Raw genomic sequence first — 23,990 nt, forward strand, 5'->3', positions numbered from 1 at the left:
ATATTAAACTTGTTTTTAAGTTGAACTACTTACACAGTTTTTCCTTTTCATCAACTTAGACAATGTATCATCCAATTTATTTCCAGCTTTCGATTGTGATGTCAACGCCGATGATTTTTTAACGGAAAAATCTTGTACTTCATTTTGCATATCCAGAGAAGATGACTTTTCAATAGGTTTAGGAATGCTGAAATAAAATATTTGTAATTTGTGGTGTAAGCGTCTTGACAAAATTATGTAAATGAAAATCACAATTTAATATCTGAGAGGGAAGGAGATAGAGCGAAAATGATGAATACAAATTTCGTAATTAAATATGAATATTTATTTCTATGAAACAACTCGTTTTTTCACTAATATTTTTTAATCTATATTTATTGAAACTCTATCCATAAAATCGTGAAAGAATATAAAAAATATATATCTCGCAGCTAAAAAAACAAACGTTAGTGCAAAGATCTCACGAGTGATGTAAGACCTTCTTGTCGGGGTGTAAATACTTTTCGTGTCCAGTTGAGGTCGCTAATTTTGAAAGGGGAACATGACCGAGTGAAAGCTAACGACGGTTCAACACCAGACAATCTGCTCTCAGTATGTAAGGCTCTCCCTCCCGGAAGAATCTACTTAGAAGTAGCGCGCAAGACCGAAATGAAGTTAAACAAACACCGAAAAAGGTTTAGGTATCTCTTGATCCAATGACCCGACCCAAAATAGGTTTTACATGATACATATTACATATCATCCACAAAAAACTTTTCGGGTTACAGTGTAGAAAAAAGTTTTATTACCGCTTTGTTTTTTATTAATTGTAATATTAATTAAGTAATTAATTTGAATATTAGGCGTAAAAAAGTAAATTATAATACTTGCCTTGAACTCAAATCAATAGGCGTAAGAGTACTGCTCGTTCCAGGAATGACAGTAGTCTGTCCGATAGTTTTAGCCACTGGAGGATGGTACTGTAGATCGTACGGCATCTTCAACGTGGTCATACTGACCCTAGACGCTTGCTGATGAGCAGGAGGTGGTTGTAGGTTAGTCTGCTGTACCGGAGTCGACCTTCTAGATTCTTCCGAGTCCTCGTTATCCCACGTCATTCCATGTTTAGCAGGTAACGGATTCGTCATGTGACTGCTATTCAACAGAGCGTGTAATTTAGCCCTTTCTGTCTCGACGTCGATGGCTATATGTCTTTTACGTTTCTTGTTGGCAGCGAATCTGTCTGCAGCACTAACGGAGATGATTTCTGTGTCTCCGATGGACATTGGTGTAGAAGTTTCTCGTTTGGGAGGTTCGCTAGGCAATTCGTGGATTGGTATATCGAATTCGTTACCGATACCAGTGGCGTATGCCGAAAATGATTTAGTAACGGGCCATTCTTTTGTTTCTATGGCGTAAATAATGTGCTGTAACCGGACTTGAATAGCATATTCTTTAGGCCACTTAACTGCGTTGTTGAACAATTGTGCAACTGTTGTTTCACTAAAGTCTAACGCCCCCACTGCTGGTTTTTCTCTTAGGACAAAGGTGTCGACTTGTGATAACCTCGAAAGCGGTTGAATTACTTCCAGATCAGGAAACATAGCTTTCAGTTCTGCTGCTTGTTTTGAACATAAATCAGCTTCGGCTTCGGCCAATTTTTTAAGTGCCTCTTTATTTTCTTTCTTCTCTTCTTTCGGTTTTGAAAGATCTTCACTTTCAGGCTCATTTTCTTTCTCTTTCTCATTTTCAGTTGACTCATTTATCTCTACTGCTTTTTTCTCTTCGGTGAGTGTTTCGGCTTTCTCAATAACTTCTTTCTGCTCTTCCTCTACCTCCGGTTTCACTTCTTTACTTTCCTCCTCTTTAACTTGTTCTTTCGCTGTTTCTTTCTCACATTTTTCACCCTTAACTATAGTTAAATTCACTTTACTGTCTTCTTCGGGTTTCTTTTCCACTGGTTCCTTTTTAGGTACGACCTTTTCTATTTTAAGAGTTCCTTCCCCTTTTTCTAGTTTTACGAGTATTTCGTCTTTGTCGAATTTGAGAATGTCTTCGTGACTTTCTAATTTTATGGCTTCCTTATTCTCAGTATTGTCAGAACGGACCTTTTTGCGCAAAACTTCATGAAAAGAGAGATCAGGATCGTTAAGAAGGTAGTAGTCGGTTCTTCCTAAACCATGTCTGGAAAAAAGTTGGATTAAAACAAATAGAAAGGAATGAAAACATTAAATTGGACTAAGGTGATAAATACATTGGCAAGTTTTTACAAATATTAGTGTTAACAGTAGAATAAAGATATGAGTGTTGAATGAAAGTAAAGAAAGCCCCCACTCGCTACGTGGAGGCTTTCTTTAAAATGAGCGCCACATTTGTTAAATACTGAACATATTATTTCATCAAAAATGTTTGTGGTGTTTAAGATGAACCCAAATTGTTTTTAACATAAACCGAATGTTGAACAACATAATATTGAAGAGAAGATTAAAGACTACTTCTTCTTACCAGTCAAAACTATCACGAAAAACATTTTCCATAAACTTGAGAAAACAAGTTTGTGTAACACACATTTAAAATATTTAAATAACAACTTCAGAACCAGTTGTAATACTATAAAAAGGAATAATTGTTTTAAAACGAAGTGCTTCAATATTTTTATAAAACTGCTTTCTATTGAACATCTCAAAATATACTGCAAACTGCAAAACCTTTTCACATCCTGATACACTTTCAGGTATCGAACGCCTTTTCCAAAATAATATTTTTTAAAATAAACATATTTATATGATACAAAAAAAGTCTATTATAATAAAAAAGTATTTTGCGTAGCACTGAACGGATGTTTTGCTCAATATTTTTTTTTCCTTAGGATTGGTAAAAGATTTAAAGTATTTTGGTAAAAATAAATACAAAATAATCATATTGATAGTTACTCACTTTGCAACCCCCAACAAGAGATCTTTGTCGTGTTTGCCAGCAATCCACCATTCAGGCATATCAGCCGAAGTAATGCACACCCTCAACCTTTCGTCGAGTTTGGGATGGGTCAAAATTTCTTCTCTGATCCTCGACAACAGCTCCAGTCTTTCCAATGTCCTTCGTGCCTTTTCTTCTGAGATGTGCTCGATGGTATTGTCATAGTTGCTGTCTTCTATGTTCATGCCTGTCTGCTTCTTGCACATCATAACGAAGTGTTTGTAATATTCAGTAAGTTCTTCGTCCGATTTTTTTTCTAATTTCGCTAGTTGCTTGAATTTGATCCAATCATACGATTTCTTCTTTCTAAAATAAATAAAGAAATGTTTTATACACCACATATGAATCTAAATTATGAAATATATGAATAGGATACACTGTCACTGTCAGTTGTTCTTATGATGTGAAAAATAGAGCTTCAAAAAACTAAACTCAGAGTAATCATTGGACACTGCTTACTGTAGAATGGGGAAAGAAGACAGTACAACATGTACATTTTGCGAAAATGCAGAAAGAAAGAAATGCCGGTATTGTCTTCATTTGCCAAAAATACCTGGAATATATATTTGGGGATTATGGGATTGGTGTTCAGTTTCTTTTTAGAAGCTGAACTATTGTATCGATACAGTGTCTTCCAGGTCAAACGACCACTTAATTTGAAATACACTAATAAACAAAAATATGGAATATTTATGTTATGTCACCATACCTAACAATAATTACGAAATATCTTGCAAGATTATTTACACCAATATAATTAATTTAGCGGGTGGTGTAAGTATTTTGACATTTCGTCTTAGTAACATAATAACATTTATTTTCAGTTGAGTGTTTTGTTGAAATATATTTTCCTAAAATTGTAAGATTTATTGGCGGTTCAGTAGTTTCAAGTAGCGCTGTCACAACAAAAATCGAATTTCGTTTACATTTTTTTCACTCTATATGACAATATAATGCCACCAGTCAGACATTACAATGAAGTTGAAGTAGCACAAGACGTAACTTAATCTAATTAAGGGTGTATACAGAAAGATATTACAAGGCGCCTCCATATATCCCAATCTGCTTTGTTAAAAGTTTTAAAAAGGTATCTCGAAACAGGTAATTATAGAAGAATACTGAATCAGGAAAGAAAATAGTGTATAAGTGCCATAGAAGACCGCTTTTTAATTATTCAGCGCTTAAGAAATCGCTCATTGACATCGCATCTTAAAAACGAGTTGTTAAATGCAAGACAGATTGATTGGTTAGTACTTGGTGGACTTGGTTAGTACTAAAATAGTCAGATGTAGATTAAAAAATGCTAACCCAAAAAAAAGACGTTCTGCCAAAGTTCCACGGCTCTCCCAAAACGACAAAAGGTGTCGATTAGAATTTTCCAGAGCACATTTTAATTGGACTATCAAGCAATGGAAAAAGGTTTTGTTCGCAGATGAAACCAGAATTCAGTTATGAAAGCCATAGAGACGAAACTCCTACAGAAGAGTTGGCGAACGGTATACCAGTTGTAACCTCCTACAGAGAGTTCGTTTTGGTGGTGGCGGCATAATACTATAGCATGTTATGAAGCAGTATTGCTTTGCAAGGACATACCGAACTTGTGGAGGTGATTGGGTGAATGACAGCTCATATGTACATCGAAAATATTTTAGATCATGTTTTACCATTTGCTGGCAATATTGGATATAACAGATTCGTGCTAACGCACGTTCTCATTTTTCTAGAATGGCGAATACTTACCTTGATGAGGTTACATTTGAAAGAATACATTGGACACCGTGTAGGCATTTCAATCCAATTGGGAATTTGTGGGGCACTTTAAAACGTCGTGGGTTTTGGAATTTGAGGAGTAAATACTCGGTATTCAATTTGTGTTTTTTTTTTAACTTAAAACGCATTTCATTATTTTAATTATTCACTCAAAACGTGTTAAATAAAGAATTATCTTCAGAAAAAAGTGTTTTGGTAACATGAACTCATCATATTGAATATACAGTTCGTCCCAAACCCTTCTTTCAGTGCGTCATAGTTGATCGAATTCTCTCTAACACATTAAGCTAGAAGTGACAGAAAAAAACGTGAGTCTGTGATTATTATACATAGAACTTAGAAAATTATTTATCGTAAGCTAATTCTACTTACGGATGTATAATTGGTTGGAGTTTAGAATACGCTAAATAGATATCCAATCAATGATGCGCATAAATATAATTTGATGCAGATTCTCTCGATCGTGACAGTACTTTCACAATGTCAACTGATAAAATGATAATTGTCATTCCAGGTTAGTATTTTCAGATATTTTACAGTGAAAATTTAATTTTGTATTTATTTATTGTATAATAAAAATATTTTAAATATGCCGAGATATATCGAGAAAGAACAAAGACTAATATTAAAATTATTAAATTATTTTCAATTAGAAAAAGAGAGATGACGATCCTGTAACTGTCAAATTCAACTAAAATGTCATGCAATAATTCTCGACATTCTTAAAATCCTATATGACGTCAAAATTAGTGACGCACTGAAAGAAGGGTTTGGGACAGACTGTATTTACTATAAATTCAAAATATTCCATATTTTTGTCCATGAGTGTATATTATCTCTGAGGGCAATCAACAGTCGCCGAAACAAGTAAAGTTTTGAATTTTTGATGTAGTACACAATATCAAATAGATGTCCTTTGTGAGCTTATTCCGAAATATTGTGGACTGAAAACAGCAAAAATTCTAAGCTATAGTTTTGTACAATTCATCATTAAATAAAATCTCAAGTAAGATAGAACTGTTGAATGAAGATTAACGAACTGCTCGTGTTACACCTCAAAAATTTCTGACACATTACGAAACAGAAGGGAACCATTTTTTACACTATAACTTAAAGACAAAAACTCTTGTGTACATCGATAAACTTATGGTTAGTGTTTTTCGATTATAAAGGTGTTTTATTAATAATTTTTTTCCACGATTAATGCTAACTGCCATCTTTTGCACTGTATTTGAGTTGCCTATCTGATCAAGAGAAAGAGATGAAAGTGGAAAAATACAATAGAAAAATTAAAAACCCTGAACCACTTTTCCAGCAGCAATGTACTCTAGAATACTGTATATAAAGAATCTTAGTATAGTTTACCTATAATATATAACTCCATACGACGACACAACTCGGAAGAAATCTGCTTCTTCCCTCTTCGTCCAACGTTTCCCAATGGTTAATTTTTCTCTTTCTTTCATAGGATCTCGCATGGTATCAACGGTTTGTTTTCCCTGTCGCTCCATCTTCTGAAAGTGTAAGTATCAAATTCTTCGCAATTTATTTTTGGTTGTTAGTAAAAGAAAAAAAAACAAAAAATATTCAGAAACTTGTTTTTGCATTTGAGTAATGCCATTTATTAACAGGGGATTCTTTACAATATATACGGAGGGTATTTTGAAAAATAATGAATTGTTCTAAAAATATCTGTTGCGATAATTCTTTGATAACTAAGTAGTTTAGAATCCACAAGGAAACTAAGTTCCTGTAGCTGGCTGTATACCATGTATCACAAAAAATTTATTTAAAATCCTTTATAAAAGGTATATAATATTATATTAAGTAGTTTAGGAAAACGTCGTAAGTTTGTTTGGAGGAATCTTCTTTACTTTTATTGTAAATTACGTAAAAAGAACAGCATAAATAAAGAATTGACACTCTAAGGATCTACGCCAAAAAAGAAATGAAAACTGTGTTGTTAAGGAAAATATTGGTCAAATATATACTTAAAACGGGGAAACGGTCTTATTTGTAAAAGAAGAAAATCAGTTTCCCGCAAGACAACATGTCTGGCCTCATCTTGCGTAAGTATTGGCCAACATTTTTCAATTGGCTTTTAAATTAGTGCGAGTCATATTTCCCAGACTTGGAGTCGTCTTTATTTTCGTGCATGGTTCAACGGTACGAGATTTTCTTTGGTAACGTAGTTATCAAACCACTCTTATATATTTATACTTATAGTTGAAGCATGGATTAACATTTAAAATATATTTGATTAAGTCCAAAAATAGGTAACAAAGGACACATTTCAAATTCAAAAATTGAATTATAACATGTATTTTATGTTCCTATTCTTTTATGAATTTACACATACTGCCAAAACGGTTTACATGAAAATTAAAAAAACAAAATTTTTCTCTTTGGCCAAAATTTATCAAGTCATATTTTAATGCGATAACATACCATGTGCTACAAGCAACACTTCCTCATTGTCACTTTCCGCTGGGTATAGTTTAGGCGAAACCACAAAATTTAACAAGAAAATAATAATGATGATGAACTATTTTCATGCATTATCCACCGTTGCTATGCATTTTGTACAAATTATATTTCCGTATTTATGAAATTTTTTTATGAAAATAGGAAATATAGTTGAAATTATATATAAAATTGAATTAAGGTTTTTAAAATTTTGTTAAAGCCCCAATATTTTTTTTGAAGTATGTATTATTACATACATTATTTTTATACACAACCAATTTTTTGGTCTACATATTTTGTATTGGCTATAAAAAGTTTATTGATCTGGATTGATTATAAGGATACCGGAAATACTTTTTTGCCCTCTCTTCCATTCTTTTCTATTTCCTGCCATTACTTTTAATTCCTCGAGTGATTTTTTTAAATGTTTTCCGCCTCTACTACTTGCTGTATCAATTTTCTTGGTCTGCCCTTTTCTTTTTACGATGTCCTTTGCTTCATGGACTTGTAATTCTGTTGGGTTGCATCCACATCAGATGCTCATACCAGTTCATTTGTCTCTTTGCTATTTTATTAATTATTGGTTCTTGGTTGGCCATTTTTCTAATAGTCTCGTTGCTTAATCTATCCCATTTCGTCTTTCCAACTATCTTTCTTAGATGTCTCATTTCCATTGCATTTATCCTGCTCTTGTTTTCCAGAATTGTGTTATACATTTTTATCATTGTCTCTCATGTAATTTTTCTTTTTCCCAGTATTGGGGCTAACGCATAGTATAACTTGTTTGATTTATTTGCTCTATTTCTTATTTCGCAGTCTTTCCCATTTTTAGTTCTTCGATTTGTTCTACCCATTTATCCATTAGTTATTTTTAACTTTTAAAATGTAAATTCAACAATTATATTGTTCTGTGATGGGGTTATCAAGCAAGTACTCGTTTTCACTGATGATGGTCTGATAAGACCGAAAACGTTTTGAACTATTGTTTGGATTTTTCAATTTTAATGTTTTTTTTTCTTAATTGTAAAGTTTTTTAAATTGAAATTTTTTACTTCTTTTGCGTTGTGTGGTGTAGGATACTGTTCCATTGCGAGGATTTCTAGTGTCTGGTGTTATACATTTACTCGAAATTTTGTGTCCCAAGTATAAGCTCTTTCTTCGTAAACTCGCATTTATTTGGATTTAATTTCAGATTTACTTTCTTTCGTCTTTTTCTTCACTAAGTTTTGGTTATGTTGTTGCAGATTGTTGCCAAATCGTCCAAGTATATAAAACATGTTTTGGTAATTTATACCTGACACTACCATCGTCATTGCCCTTAAAAAACATCCGAGGCTTGTCTTTAATCAGATAGGAAGTAGTGTCATTTGGTATTGACCCCTGTCAGTTGCGAATGCCGTGTCAGGTCTTAATTATGAGTCGAGTTCTATTTGATAATATCCTGGCTATAAATCTAAATGTGGAAAATATGTTGCTCCAGATATAGCGTCTAAATTTCTTCTATGCATGGTAATAGAAATCTACTGTTCTCAATTTTATTGTTGAGTTGTCTGTAGTCTATCACTTCCTCCCATTTCTTGTTTCCATGTTTGTCACTTTTCTTTGGTACTCTTTGGTAAAGCAGTGGTGATGAAAATTCTGATGTGTTTTCAATAATTCCATCTCTGAACATCTTGTTTACCTGTTCATCATTGTCTGATGTTTGGCCGTGTAATAATAGGTATGCTTTTGGGTAGGCCAGTGATGCTCTTTTATGTATTTATTTTTTCTTTGTATATCTCCGTTATGTTGTACATGGATCGGTTTCTAAAAAAAAACGTCCGAATATTATACACAATTTTTTCATATTCCTCGTTTTCTGTAGTGTTAAGTTTTGTAATTTATTGTAGCGAAGTATATCGATAAAAAGTCTGTTCCAAATACTCCTACGTTGTTAGAAAAACTAGGCATAACGGCGAGTTCGTCTCGTAATTTAATTATTCCTGATTCATGAAATATGTCAAGGTCACACACAATAACGTACCGCAGGTGAAAATACTTCCAAAGCTACCATTTGCATGTGAAAATACTTCCGAAGATTCCATTTATGTTGATCTAGTTTTATTTATTTCTTTTCTATCGTCCAACCATTATTTGTGCCTCCGTTCCTGTGGTTTCTCCCCTGTGTCCATATTATTGTTTCTTTCTTGAGGCACAGCCGTTGCTTGCCCCTCATAGCCACTGTGATTCCAGGACAATCAAGTGTTTGCACCTTGCTTAGTTTGAGAATGGCACTTTTTTGCTGCACCTTTGGCCACCGTACCACGGACACATATTTGTAATTGTTGGTTCTACTACCATGTTATAAATCAAATATAACATACCCGGTTTTAAACCACACATTCTTCCATGAGTGCGTCTGACTACCACTAAAGTGTAGTTACTTACCGATCTCTTGATTATTCGTTCTATTTGCTGATTCTAAGTAAGCCTCGAGTCTAATATTACATCCAAGGTACTTAACTTCACTCACCAGATTTAGATTTTTTATCATTTAGGTCTAGAGGACCTAATCTCCTTTTGGTAAATTTTATGATTTTGGACTTGTGTAGGTTTGTGCTAAGCCATATATTTGAAGTCCATTCTGTAACTTCCGCCAGAGCCTGTTGCATTATATATCTCTGACTATGCTATGGATTCAATTTGCCGTGAGCTAATATCACCAGGACATGACGCCTACCGTTTTCTAATTAATAACCAGTGTTTTTGTTTCCTGTGGAATGAAATTGAAAGTGGTGTACATGATAGTTTAAAATAATTATGTACAAATGGTTGTAGTTACCAGAATGGTAACGCAGTCATGACAAATCTTCTTCTTCTACTTCTACTTAATTCTGAAGCTGCCTCTGGTTAATTTCCTGGGAGGTAGATTGCCAACTATCCCTCCATCTTTTAGGTGGTCTTCCGGGAGGTCTTGAACCGGGCGGGTTGTTTTCTAGGGCAATTTTTAGGAGTCTATTCTCATCCATTCATCTTACATGACTGTACCTACCACATCCTTTTACGCTGCCTTATATATATGCCCTATATTGTCAGATAGCTTGAAAAAATCGAAGAGCATTTAGCGTAAGGTCTTTAGAACATACATTTTTCAAAACGTTTTCGGAAGTCATGGGTTACAAAAGTATTTGTCCTGTGCGAGTTAACGGTGATTTGAAAGTAATATAACAATAAATGTCTAAAATAGACTCCTTAACTCGAAATACTTTATAAAATAAATTTTAGTGAGCCTTGGTCTTACCACAAAGAAAACTGAATGATTCACAAACTATTTGAAGAAATAAAAGCATTAGGTAAAATTATATTTACCACGATAGTCTGGAAATATGATGATTTGCAGTACATTAAAATTCAACGCACTTGGCAGCTGATTACTATGCATATTATCACAATAATATACCTTATCAGTAAATTCTGTCAAGCTCTAATTATGTTTCGGTTTGATATTTGTCTATTTACAATCTAGGTCTTTTGTTTCTGTTTTCATACACTATGTATTATTATGTTTCCATTTCATTACTATTCTTCAAAATATTCTTGCTCTTATATATTCTTCACAATATTTGTAAAATTTACGTTTTGCAACATTTCTATATCAATACTCTGGAATGAACCTTGTATTCTATTCATCGTATCATTTTGCGTTGTTGGAAGTTCTTTTTCATCACCTCACACAAAGAAGTACATTTTAGTGAACCCTGGTGAACGAGCCAACCACAGAAAAGGTACTCCTCTTCGCACCGATCACCAGGGAAATGGGTATTAACATGATTTTGAATGAACGTAGTTAGGTCTACAGCAAACATTCACAGAACACCGATTTTGACTATGAGTTTCTAAAAAATGCGGATTAGACGTTGAATAATGAAAATAATTTCTGTTTATGAACCGATAATCTTTAAAAAGGCCTTGAAAGTTGATTACTTTGAAACCGTATGTACATGTTTTATAAATGCAAGACAAGCATTTATAAAAATGAAAACAATGTTTGTCCATCGAGACCTTCCTCTGGATATGAGGATAAGAGCCTTAAGATGCTACGTGTTCTCGACTTTGTCGTATGGAATGGAAAGCTGGAACACTAAAAGTGGATAACATAAAGAAGTTGGAATCATTTGAGATGTGGTGCTATAGAAGGATTTTGAAAATACCATGGACCTAACGAGTTACAAATGCAGAAGTGTTAAGAAGGCTAAAAAACGATTGCGAGGTCATAAAGCACATCAAAACAAGAAAGCTGGAATATTTAGGCCACATTACCAGAGGTGCGAAATATGAGATATTAAGGCTCACAATGCAAGGTAAAATCAAGGGTAAAAGATCCATAGGAAGACGAAGAATTTCCTGGCTGAGAAACCTAAGAGAGTGGTATAGTTGCAGCTCAGTAGATCTTTTTAGAGCAGCCGCCAATAAGGTACATATAGCTGTGATGATAGTCAACCTCCGATAGGAGAAGGAACTACAAGAAGAAGTACATGTTTACAAGTTTACAGGTAGTATTAAAAAAATTAGCTCAAGATCAAATATACGATTTTTTATTGTATTATTATTAGCTTATTATTTATTTGCTTATTTTATTTAAAAATTTGTATGCCTGGTTCATACTGGATATACCTTAGATGCGAAAAATTTTTATAAAAATGGTTTTCTACGCAAAATAGACCTAGCCTAATTATTGCCCATTCTTTATTCATCACACTGTATTAATGTTTATTTTAAAAACTTCTATATTAAATATATGTAAATTTCAAAAATACCAATTAAAAAAAAATTAAGTTTATGGGGAGGCCATTACCAACATTTTTTAATTATTTCATAAATGATGATAAGAAGCTAGATCGAAAAGATATATTAAATATAAACATAAATTCATTGCAAACAATATAATGTACTTGGAAGCATAATTATTTAGATAGAATTATTATATAGATTTAAACAACAAACTCAGCATGAAATTTAGTTTGTTTTCCGCGCGCATTTTTTGTTTCTTCCAAAAACATTATGGAAGAACACTTATTAACTAACAAGTAGAGTATTTAACAAAAACTATCACTATGGAACAAACAAACACAACATTGTTAAAACAAAGAGAACTATCTATATTCAAACAAATTCTTACCTCGAAATGCCGATCGCTTAGGCCAGACCCCGAATTTGAAATGTTCTATAGAAAAAAAATATATTAGACTGACTTTTTTTTATATAATATTTACCCGTTTAGTAACTACCCTTTAGTAAGTTTATTATGTTTTACTTTTCAATCGTTGTTGTTAAACACACATATTCCAAATGAGTAATGCCTTATCCTCGAGATAGTTGTGAATAGAAGAGATATGCCTCACAGAAAATCACTGCTGAGCATTTTTGAAGTTTTGAAACAAAATAATCGCTAAGAACCAAATTTGGCAAATTTATGTATTTTGGCCACTGAGCTACGGCCGCCACGATTTCTCGTTAATTCCCTGCAAAAAATTCGAATAAGACTCGATATTGATCGTATGCCTTTTCTAACTAGTAGATCAACGTAATACCAGATAAATCCAACAACTATATATATATATATATATATATATATATATATATATATATATATATATATATATACTTCTACCACATAGTGGTGTAGGGCGATACTACTACAGTTAAAATAATCACAAATTTGTGTTATTACTACCATACTTATATTCAAAAACCAATTTTTAACCACTGAAAACAGAAGGGCAATTGTAATAATATTGAATCCAGCTCTGTTTTGTGACTAAACTCAGATTTTAGCCGTTTATTCCATTGCTTGCAAATATAAAACAAGTGAACTAGCATATCCTTATCCATATCAAGTACACATCGCATATAAAAAAGTTATATCCGAGAGACAAAAACAGGGAATTTTAAAATAAATGCAGGACTTTGTTAGCTTTCTCAAAAATAACAATAAACATTTTTGAATGAACTTAATAAGAAATTTATGAAGTTGTATTCCTTGATAAAATGTCTTTTATTATCAATAAAAATGTCTTTTTTAACTTACTATTTTCAGGGTCTGACCTAAAGACGGCAGTGATCTTTGTACTTACCAATAAATAAAGGGCCAGCTGCTGTAGATCCCATCCCTGGAGGCCCAGAGCGGCCGCGTCTCTTGGATCGAACTGCTGTGACACCTGCGCTAGTGCGGCCAAGGGGGAGGACAGAGCAGTATCTATCTGGGGGGTCTGTACAAGTGCAATCTCTCACTACTAACTACCCGACACAGCCATAACGCTCATGCGTGTGCACAAGAGATGGATGGGTACAGGGTAGATAGATTTGATGATGAATGATTAAGAAATGAGTAAGTAAGAATGTTCTTTTGGTTTGCATATAACTGTTAAGATCTCAGGAATTACATTTATTAAAATAGTCTTACTAACAAGATTATTTTTAGTTAGTACCTACACAATTTTCTAGATTATGTGAGATAGTTCAGTCCCTCACATACTTAAATTTCTATTCTTACCAACAACGAATTCATTTTTATTATTTTCTGCGTTTTTTAAATAAATTTAGCATATTATCAAAGCATACACGTGAATTGTTCATCCAATATGTACATAATCTTCTCTAGAAATGCCTTCAGACGCTGCTAATGGGTATATCGAAGCAGCATACCTCTTAAGTTTTCTTTGACAGGATTCTATATAGTGCAATGCCATCCTTCGAAGTAAACGGACGCGTCCAGTACAAAGTAGTGACCAGCGCACAGCGAGGCGCTCGATGACAAGTTAAGCGACTTAAAAGAATTTCAACGCTGAGCCATTTTGTGGATTCTTCGACTTTTTCGATCATTTTTGAAGATTTAAAACATTTTACCTATAAATTTTTTTTAACTTAAACTTTATTTTTTATTTTTCACAGCTGAGTCAACAACAAGGAAGTCACATCCTATGACAATGGAGGTGAGTCCTAACCGCTTCGAGTTACTAGCTAGCAAAACGAGTGTGAAACAAAGCGATACGGAGGGACGGACCCCAACCAACGAGGAGAGCGGTGGAGAAAGCTGAAAGACAGAAACGGTGAGCAAGAGCAGCGTTTCAACAACCAGACGGAAGAGAAAATTCCACATAGAATATAAAAACATTAAAACAGTGGGAAATACAAACGGAGAAAAGAGACGAATTTGCACCACTAGAAGAGACAAATGACAACTCAGACAACAAATCTATCATGAAGATAGAATTCGAGTAAGTAACTGCAGTAGTGGAGAACGAAACCAAAAACATCCTGGACATAGCAACGGAAAGAAAATAAGCACTGAAAAAGATCTCAATAAATGGCGGAGAAACTCTAATCCAAACGAAAAATTCAGAGGTTTACAGAAAAATGACCAAAGTCTTAAAGGACTACAACAACAAGAAACCAATAAAATGGATTGCCTTTCATCTAGACGAAGACAGAACTTGCAAAGCTCTCATAAGAGGCGCACCGGACAATCTTACACAAGCAATGATAAAGGAAGAACTTTAGAGACACCACGTAGAGACAATAATGAATATAATATCAAGAAAGCGGGATAAAAAACCTCTGCATGACAGAGATGAATAAAAAAAAGCTGGAAGAAGCTATTTAAGGTACCTTTGCCACTCGAAAGTCACAATAGAAGACTTAGGAAGAACTGGAGGCTCAATCCAGGGTTTCCACCATGGACAAAGTGCCTGCAAGAAGTGACGAAATGCGTAAAATGCGGAACAGAACGTCCCAGCCACGAATGCAAGATGGAGAAAGAAAAAAAAAAGAACATCCGGCCAACTACAGAGGATGCTCAAATGTACCAACAGAGAACCAATCAGAGAACAGCCATGCCTACCTAAGCCCAGGCTTCCAGGAAACCCGTCACTGCCACTATCGCGTACCCAGGTAATGTTAACACTAATAATACATTTACTCCGGAGATTCCACAACCATCCAGGATCCCAGGCATTCCAGAAGCGATTTTCTTCGCGATTTTCCTGAAAAAATGAGCACCCACAAAGTTATGGGATATCTCAAGATAGACTCATGGATTAATAAACAGGATAGAAATGAACATAGTTGCAATTCAAGAAACAAAACTCAACAAGAACATGAAGATAAAGTTCTCTGGATACTACACGTACAGATATGGCGATAGAGCAAACTCAAAGGGAACAAAAATTCAAAAAAAAAGGCCGAAGAGACATATAAAACACACACAACTGCCGACACCAGTGGAACTCAACACAATGGAAGTAACTTCGATCTCGGTCCAAATTAGACAAAGAACAATAAGGATCACGTCAACATATATGTCACTCGGGTCCCTTATTCAACAAAGACCTGGCCGCATTCTTCAACACAGAAGAAACAACTATCATAATTGGAGAACTTAAGGCCCGATCTCTTAACTGGAATGATAGAGCGAGCTACTAATAGAAAAGAAAGAAAACCAGTCAGTTATCTCGAAAACAAAAACGGAACAAGAATGGTCGGGCCAATAGAACCAACGCACTTTCCTGAAGGCAACAATCTACCCACTACCTAGCTGTGACGAAGAATCTAGGACTCCAGATCCAGACAGAAATACAGTGGCTGAATGACGGAGTAGGAGACCATAATCGTGTGATTACTAACTAGTGTGTGTGTGTGTATATTCTATATATATGGAATGAGTGACAAGAATTGACCTAAGGCTTCAATTTTGTCCAAAACCTGCTTGGTCAACCGGAATAACTTCAAATATAGTTGGGCTTATCCTCTCGTAGAATAGATTTCTAGTCACGTACATTATCGACAAATTCACTGAGCTTGGGAACTTTTTGTTGAGGGGTGTTTTACCGCTAAGTTATCGTATTGGGCAATTAAACTCGTTGTTTGGATTTTTTTATTTTCTAAAATATCAGTAAAACTTTTGTTTTGCTGCACTCAGACTAAGTATTACCTGCTCTACCATTTTTCAATCCTCAGTTTCAAGCAAGTTCTGATATAAAGACGGCATTGGTTTGGGTCTCAAAATACTCTAAATTATAAGTTGCAAATACACAATGATTCTAAGGTAACAATGACATTTTTTGAAGAGGTTAACTCCAAATTTATCATTAATTAATACAAAATTAAGAATCAATACCTAATTGGCTAGATTAGTTTCACTGCAAAATTATTAAAATATGTTCTTCTAAATTATGTAATAACAAATATAAAAATTAGCATAAAATATCCCAAAATTGAATAAAAATATGATCTTTTATCACTTAATAAAGAGAAAGTTGAACATTCTTACTTGTCACGTCATGAAAAATATATTAAATATATAATAACGTATAAACAATGTAGGTATAGATGACAAAATCTACATATAAAAGTTACAATCAAGCGCCAAGCACACGTACGTCAGGTATGAGATCTAAAAGGGGGTTAACAGGGTTGCCACTTCTTCATTTCAAAAGCGAGATAGCGTGAATTGTTTACCGAACGTAAAAATTGTTAATAAATATTATTTTAAAGTACTTCAGACAAAAGTTCGAAGGATAAATAGTTCCTACAGATACCTCCTATATATTAGACACATTTGGTTAATTATATTTAACGGGCCATTTTTTGGGAGCGGTTAAGGACGAAACGGTGGATCGCGCAGAGGTATGATAAAATAAAAACGATTGAAATGCAATGAAACCACTGTAACGATAGATCGAGGGACCACACCCTACGTGGAGTAGTAACCGCAGTCTAATGTGTGATTCTCAATAAAATAAAATGACCCATGCATAGACGATAAGAAAGCTATGCTTTCTCTCCTCGGTCACTCTCGGAGTGGCACATCCCGTTTTTGTTGCTAGATTTTTTGAGTTTATTACCTTGGAATATGAAAGATTACTATAACGTAGCTATTACGTTATGCTCTACATAATGTGATTTTAGAAGGGGTATTCTCCAATAAGTTGGCAACTTAAATTTATGATGTGCAGAGGTTCTTTCCTCTAATGAATGTTTTCACATTTTTAGATTTTTCTGTTCATTACAATAAGGTATGAACGGACTTTTCAGTTCTGTGAAAGACATACTGATGAGGGATGTAATAGTTCTGTAGCAGGAAATGACCAGATGTCACACTCCGTATCATTCTGTTATACAGCTGCGGAAAATTTATGGTATTTATCTCTAGTATTTTTTACGAAAAAAAAAAAAAATGTTGGTCCTAGTTAAATTTTGCAAAGATTACATAAAAAATATTAAGGATTAACAATGTCTAAGATAAAAGTGAAATTTAGGTATGAACCAAGAGGTATTCACTGAGCACCGCTCAGGAAACAATTGATACAATTTGATGAGTTTCTTGCGGCAGATAGTCAAATGAATATAGCAGAATTTCAACAAATCAGGGAACTAGACTATGACAGTGTCCAATCTAACTAGGATAATACTTCAGTTTCGATTTTCGATAAATATCAGTAAAATACATGAATATTGGAAGGAGAGAGGAAGAACCAAAATAGTGGAAGGAAAATAAGATAAAAGAAAAGGTGGACAGACAATATGAAAAGAAAATATTTCGTAAAAAAAATCCTAATATTTTTGCAAACGTCTTTATCTGCTATCGGAAAGGATTCACAACCCCTAAATTTGTATTGTCATTCCAAAATTCCTAATTTTTATAATACGTGGCAACTCTGTTCTAAAACATCAAGTAACTGAAGTAATAACAATGAAAAACAGTTAAATGTTCGTCCTTGAAATAAATATTTGTTCAAAAAACACAAACTCACCTTCGATTTCGAGGCGGCCAACTTCTGTTCCTCTTTGCGACAGTTTCTTTGGTACGACGTGATCACTCTCCTTAACCTTGTATTGAGATCAGTTATCGAAGGCCAATTTTTATCATCACCTTCTTCTCCCACCCGATCCTCGCTATCAAGCGGTTGGGTTTCGGATGAAGCCGAAGGACCAGGAGATGGCTCCGCAATCTCAGAGTTAGCCTCCGAAGCGTCTCTGTTTTTTGACTTGAAGCTGGATTCTTCTGTAGTGTCGTCATCCTCGGCGTCATCTTCGTTGCTGGAGTAAAAAACAAGTTTTAGACGTTTCGTAGCGGTAAGGAGTGGGTTTTTAAATCATTTTTGGAAAAGAAGGTACGTAACTACAATGATTTTAAAATAAGTTCTTATAAATATTACTCTTTTGATATCCGAACATGCGTTCGAAACAATAGGTTCATAACTTTTTTAAACATTATTTTTATATGCATAAAATCAGAAAATTCTTAGTGTTCATAATCAATATGTGATCTCTAAGAGTTGATAAAGAATATTTGTATATAGGGATAAAGTTATACCTGATATTTGGATAAAGTTATACCTGAAACCAGTCTACCGATCGTACAAAAATTTATAACTTTTATGATACCACATTTTTATAACTTAAACAAATTAATTCAACTATAAAATTAAACGTAAATTTTTGTTAACATAGAGAGTTTTAATATAAAAAACATATTGCTGATAAATTTCGTGAAAAAATTAATCTCCCTAATAAAAATCGTAAGTTTGTTTTTAAAATATAGATATTTATTTGATGGCATTCAAATGTTCCGTTTAAAAAAAAATATACATATAAACAAATAAAAAATTATCACAATAGCACAATTAATTTAGAATTTGCCCTAAGAGCTAATAAGTTTTAAGGATTTTTACCGTTCATTAACTGAACTATTAAGATAACAACCCAAAGTGTATTAGTGATCTTGGGAAAGCATATGACGGCTTGAGACAAGAACTGTGATAAGTTGTCATATTTTTTAAATAATATGCCCCTTTTGAATATGAAGCCTATTTTATGTAACAAACTTTAAAATCACGTTAATTTGACCGATTGTAACCTTCAGTTTTTCCAAAATTGTTAATGCCTAAACAAAACTTACCTTTTCTTCGAAAATCAGGATTAAAACGTATCATGCAGTATGGGACATTAGGAAAAGATATGTATATATTATATGGGGCAAGCTAAGAATGGCATATGAAAAACCGAAAATAAGTTAAAAAATGATTCTACACGATGATTCATCATGGAAAGTTGCTTTGAGAATTTTGGTTCAAATTTATATTCAAATCCCATTTGAATAACAAAAATAAAATATAATAAAAAACAAATTTTACATAATAAAAATACACTAAAAGTATATTCTCTTTCAGTCTTTTGTAACGGTGCAAACAATATATAACTTAGAATTAGAAAAAAAAAAAAAAGAAATATCGAATAAACCCAATAAAGTGACTTTGGCCGAAGGAACAGCGAAGGAACTATAAGCGTTCTAGATTCGTACTTAAAAAAAAAGAAAAGGATATAATGTACATAGTAAAGTAAAGGAAATAAAATTATATTTTCCGCACATAATTGTAAATGAAAGCAAATGTAAGTTGCTGAAATAGATCTAATGTTGGTATAAAACTATCAGAGACGGACGAAAATACAAAATAAATGAACTAGAAAACCGGTTTTGGCTATACATTGATAGGCAAGAACTAAACCAAACATAGAGAGGAAGAACTAAAGAGAAAAAGAAACATGGATATAATATTAATGCCATAAGAAATTTTAGGAATTTTTAAAGCAACTACAGATAAATAGATAAAATGTATATGACGAACTAGATACCAATCACGGGAGAAAGGGAGATAGAATCTCCTTTGTTAACACTCCAAATAAGCTTTAAATTATATTTTTTTTTTAAATTTATTGACTAGCCAAATTATTTTATGTGTCTTAATGTTTGTTTTTTTCAATTATGTGTTATATTGTTCTTCATTTCAACATGAACTTCAATCTAACATTTATTGTGTTAATAAAGAAACCAAACAGTTTCGAAAGCTCGGGCACCGGCTCTGGACCGAAGTATTTTGTAGCTGATGCTCTTCTGGTAAGTTCATCAGCTGTTTCATTGCCGTGTATTCCCTGGTGACCAGGGTGACAGTGACGGTGAGCAATGTGGCACTGTTATGTTCTGCCAGCCCTCATGCTGATTTTTCTTGAATACTGCAAGATTGTAAAAATCTCTGTCTGAAATACGGAGGTATATTCTTTGAGTGGAATAGAAATGTTTAAATTTCCACCACTAGTAAATATTCCTGCATTCGACCCTTTTGCAGTTTTAGACCCGTCTGTGTCTCATGTGCAATGTAGGTCATAACCAAGTCTTAACCCCTGCTCCATCCCTCTCGTGGGCAAATAGGTACTTTAGGCCTGTATATGGTCAGAAATCATCATCCATTCGGTATCGCTGATTTCATATATGTTTCTATGTCATGATATAATCACTACGTTACTTAGGTTTTCTCGCAGTCTATAATATCTCATTCTAGCTTCCCGCTTATAACTATGTATAAAGAAGGGAGGTACATTAGGGCCGCCATAGCTGCCGTTGGTGTGCCCCTCTCCACGAAAAGAAGTCTGCCCATCGCTTTGATGCTAATGTAATTATTGGTTTTATATTAATGGTAGCCAGACACACTGATGGATAAATGTGGGGTTTAAAACCAGACATGTTTTACTGAATTTTTACCATGTCTGGTTTTAAACCCCACATTTATCCATCAGTGAGTCTGGCTACTACTAATGTAGTCACCGCTGTCTTGGTTATTTGTTCTATCTACTGATTCCAAGTAAGCCTCGAATTTAATATTATCCCAAGATACTTTACTTCACTCACCAGATTTAGATGTGTACTATTTAAGCTTAGCCCATTCTGTAACTAGTGTGAGCCTGTTGCATTATATCTGACTTTAGCATTAAATTTGCGGTAGGCTAAGATGACCAGGTGATCCGTATAACCCAGGAGAATATAGGACTCCCCTTGCGGACAGTCTTTGGCTACTTGTGCTGAAACTGTATCCCTCAATAACGAATATTATGCGTTACCATCAGTATGTGTATATTACACGGCTCCTTAGCGTGCAGCTTGTTTCGACTATTCCTTACACAAAGGCTTTATAAATTCTTGACTTCATCTCGGTGTTAATGTGTCTTTTTCGCTATATAGTGTTATTAAGGCATCTTGCCAGTCTATTTGCTCTTACTTCTTTGTCCAGGTCTACATAGCTGGACAGTGTAATTTCGAAGTATTTTATTTCCATTACTTGTTCAATATTGATGCCATCAATTTCTATTTTACACCTGGTTGGTTCTTTGCTGATTGCTACTGCTATATCGTTTTCTGAGATGAGATTGCCATACTAAATTCTTTTGCACGTATGTCAAATCAGTGGACCAGTCTTTGCAGACTATCTTCATCTTGGGCTATCAATATTGCGTCGTCTACGTAACAGTGTATTTTTACTTCTTTGTTTCCCATTCTGTATCCTCTTCCTTTGTTAACGCTTTTAATGATTTCATCCATGATTAAATTGAAGAGCATAGGGCTCAATGAGTCTTATTCCGCTGCCTATAGGTTCAGTAAGTTGTTTATCTATTCTGACTTCAATTTTGTTGTTTTGGTAGACGTTTTCAATAGTTTTTATAATATTTAGGGGAACTTCTCTATTATACAGAAGATGGATTATATGTTTGAGTTTTACTCTGTCAAATGCTTTCTTCAAGTTAATCAGACCCATAAATGCTGGTCTTTTATACTCTAGTGATTTCTCAGTAATTTGATTTATGACGAATATTGCATCTGTACACGATCTTCCACTACTAAAATCCTGTTGTTCATCTGCTAAACTTAAATTTATAACTTTAAACTTAAATAATATAATATGTGTCCTATTTAACTACTGCTGAACTTCAAACACGAAAATGACATAAAATAACTAGCCAATGTTTTTATGAAGTAGATAAAAAATATATAATTTATTGGCCCATTATCTTATAAGTTCTGCCTATCAGACACGAAGTATCATAATTTCTGGGAATCATCTCATTAGGAATGATCTAAAATTCCATCAGTTACAAAGTATTGCGTTTAAAAAAATTGACGATGACGTCATTACATTTGTGTGTATCACACTGTATAATTTTTTTGTTAATTGTAAATAATTAAAATTAGAAATAGACGGGTTTCAGCTTTTTTGAAAATATATTCCAGAAAATAATGAATGGGTAGTTTATCTGAAAAAGAACGACTGGAGATTTTTTAATGATATTAGGATATGGTGATATGCGTAGAAGTCAACAAGAAACGGGTAATACATATCTTAAAAAATTGTATATACTAAACGAAATCTCGTAACAAAAAACTGCATCAACTTTAAACAAATCTATATATGTTTTTGTCATGTTAGAAGAAGATACACACTTGAGTACTAGATAAACATCCAGGTAACTTATGAACAGTGAACTTACGCAAAAATGTGTAATGAGAATTTTACGTGATAATAAATTCCTTCCATATAAGTAAGGTTGGTTCAAGAGTTGTTAGATGTCGATTTTGATAGACGTGCAGAGTTTGTAGACATAATTGGAGAAAAATTAAAATATTTTTAATAATGTAATGTTTTGCGAAAACGCTAAATTCGTTATTAACAGAAGCGTAAGTCGGTATAATTGTAGATATTGGTCACGTAATAATCCTCGTTGGATGCGTGAATACCATACCCAGTATTTAAAAAAAACTTAAGTATGGACTGGATTAAAAAGCGAGAAAATAATTGGGCCGTTTTTCATTGAAGGAAACTTAAATGGTCCGACATATTTTAATATAAATATAGAAAAAGCAGTATTATACCGGGTATCAAAAGGTCCGGATTGGATTCGACGTATATCCGAGCGATATATAAATTGTACGAAAATGCAGTTAGTTGTGTAAAAATTGGAAGCAGAACCTCAAATGAATTTAAAGTCACTAAAGGCCTAAAGCAAGGATGCTGTTTGTCACCGACACTCTTTAAAATATACGTCCAAGAAGCATTGAGGAATTGGAGAAATAAATGTAGATTTATGGGCATCGAAGTGGGACAAGAAACTCTGTATACATTGTTATTTGCAGATGATCAGGTGGTGGTTGCAACCGATGAGGAAGATATAAATTATATGAATCGAAAATTGTTTGAGGAATATGCCAAATGGGGGCTTACTGTAAACATAAGCAAAACAGAATATTTAAAAATTGGAGGAAATACCACAGATCTGAGGCTTGAAAACGCAGTCATAAAAGGCTGCAACCAGTATAAATATCTAGGAAGCATCATATCAGCAGATGGCAGAGTTAAGATAGATGTACAAAACCGAATAACCCAAGGGAAAAAATGCATCCGAATACTGAATTCATTACTGTGGTCTAATAAAATAAAGATGCATACCAAACTTCGCGTATACAGAGCAATTGTAGAACCAATTACCACATATGGTGCCGAATGTTGGACGATGACAAAGAATGAACGATATAAAGTAGACGTTGTGGAAATGGATTATCTTAGAAGGTCATGTCGAGTATCGAGAATGGAAAGAATCAGGAATGAGGAAATACGAAACCGTACAGGAATTAGAGATACTCTTTCAGATAGAATACAAGGAAGGCAATTACAATGGTAGTAATGGCAATTAGTTGTGTAAAAATTGGAACCAGAACCTCAAATGAATTTAAAGTCACTAAAGGCCTAAAGCAAGGATGCTGTTTGTCACCGACACTCTTTAAAATATACGTCCAAGAAGCATTGAGGAATTGGAGAAATAAATGTAGATTTATGGGCATCGAAGTGGGACAAGAAACTCTGTATACATTGTTATTTGCAGATGATCAGGTGGTGGTTGCAACCGATGAGGAAGATATAAATTATATGAATCGAAAA

At 33.8% G+C, this 23,990-nt stretch overlaps 1 protein-coding gene across 11 annotated transcripts in view; it reads right to left on the minus strand.

The window, feature by feature from the left end:
* kis (chromodomain helicase DNA binding protein kismet) overlaps positions 1–23,990 on the minus strand; it is a 175,354-nt gene that overhangs the window by 15,466 nt on the left and 135,898 nt on the right. For 5 of the 11 annotated variants that reach the window (XM_072540564.1, XM_072540561.1, XM_072540554.1 and 2 more), the window contains 7 exons: positions 17,982–18,267; positions 13,305–13,439; positions 12,350–12,394; positions 6,091–6,239; positions 2,917–3,261; positions 871–2,163; positions 34–187 (listed from right to left, as the gene is read on the minus strand). In XM_072540564.1, the coding sequence (XP_072396665.1) occupies positions 34–187; positions 871–2,163; positions 2,917–3,261; positions 6,091–6,239; positions 12,350–12,394; positions 13,305–13,439; positions 17,982–18,267 (2,407 nt within the window). The remainder of the gene's footprint in view (positions 1–33; positions 188–870; positions 2,164–2,916; positions 3,262–6,090; positions 6,240–12,349; positions 12,395–13,304; positions 13,440–17,981; positions 18,268–23,990) is intronic. The other 6 variants (XM_072540563.1, XM_072540560.1, XM_072540562.1 and 3 more) reach the window with 4 other exon arrangements.

This window comes from Diabrotica undecimpunctata, chromosome 8 (assembly GCF_040954645.1).
Source record: "Diabrotica undecimpunctata isolate CICGRU chromosome 8, icDiaUnde3, whole genome shotgun sequence".
In the NCBI taxonomy this organism is placed as follows: Eukaryota; Metazoa; Arthropoda; class Insecta; order Coleoptera; family Chrysomelidae; genus Diabrotica; species Diabrotica undecimpunctata.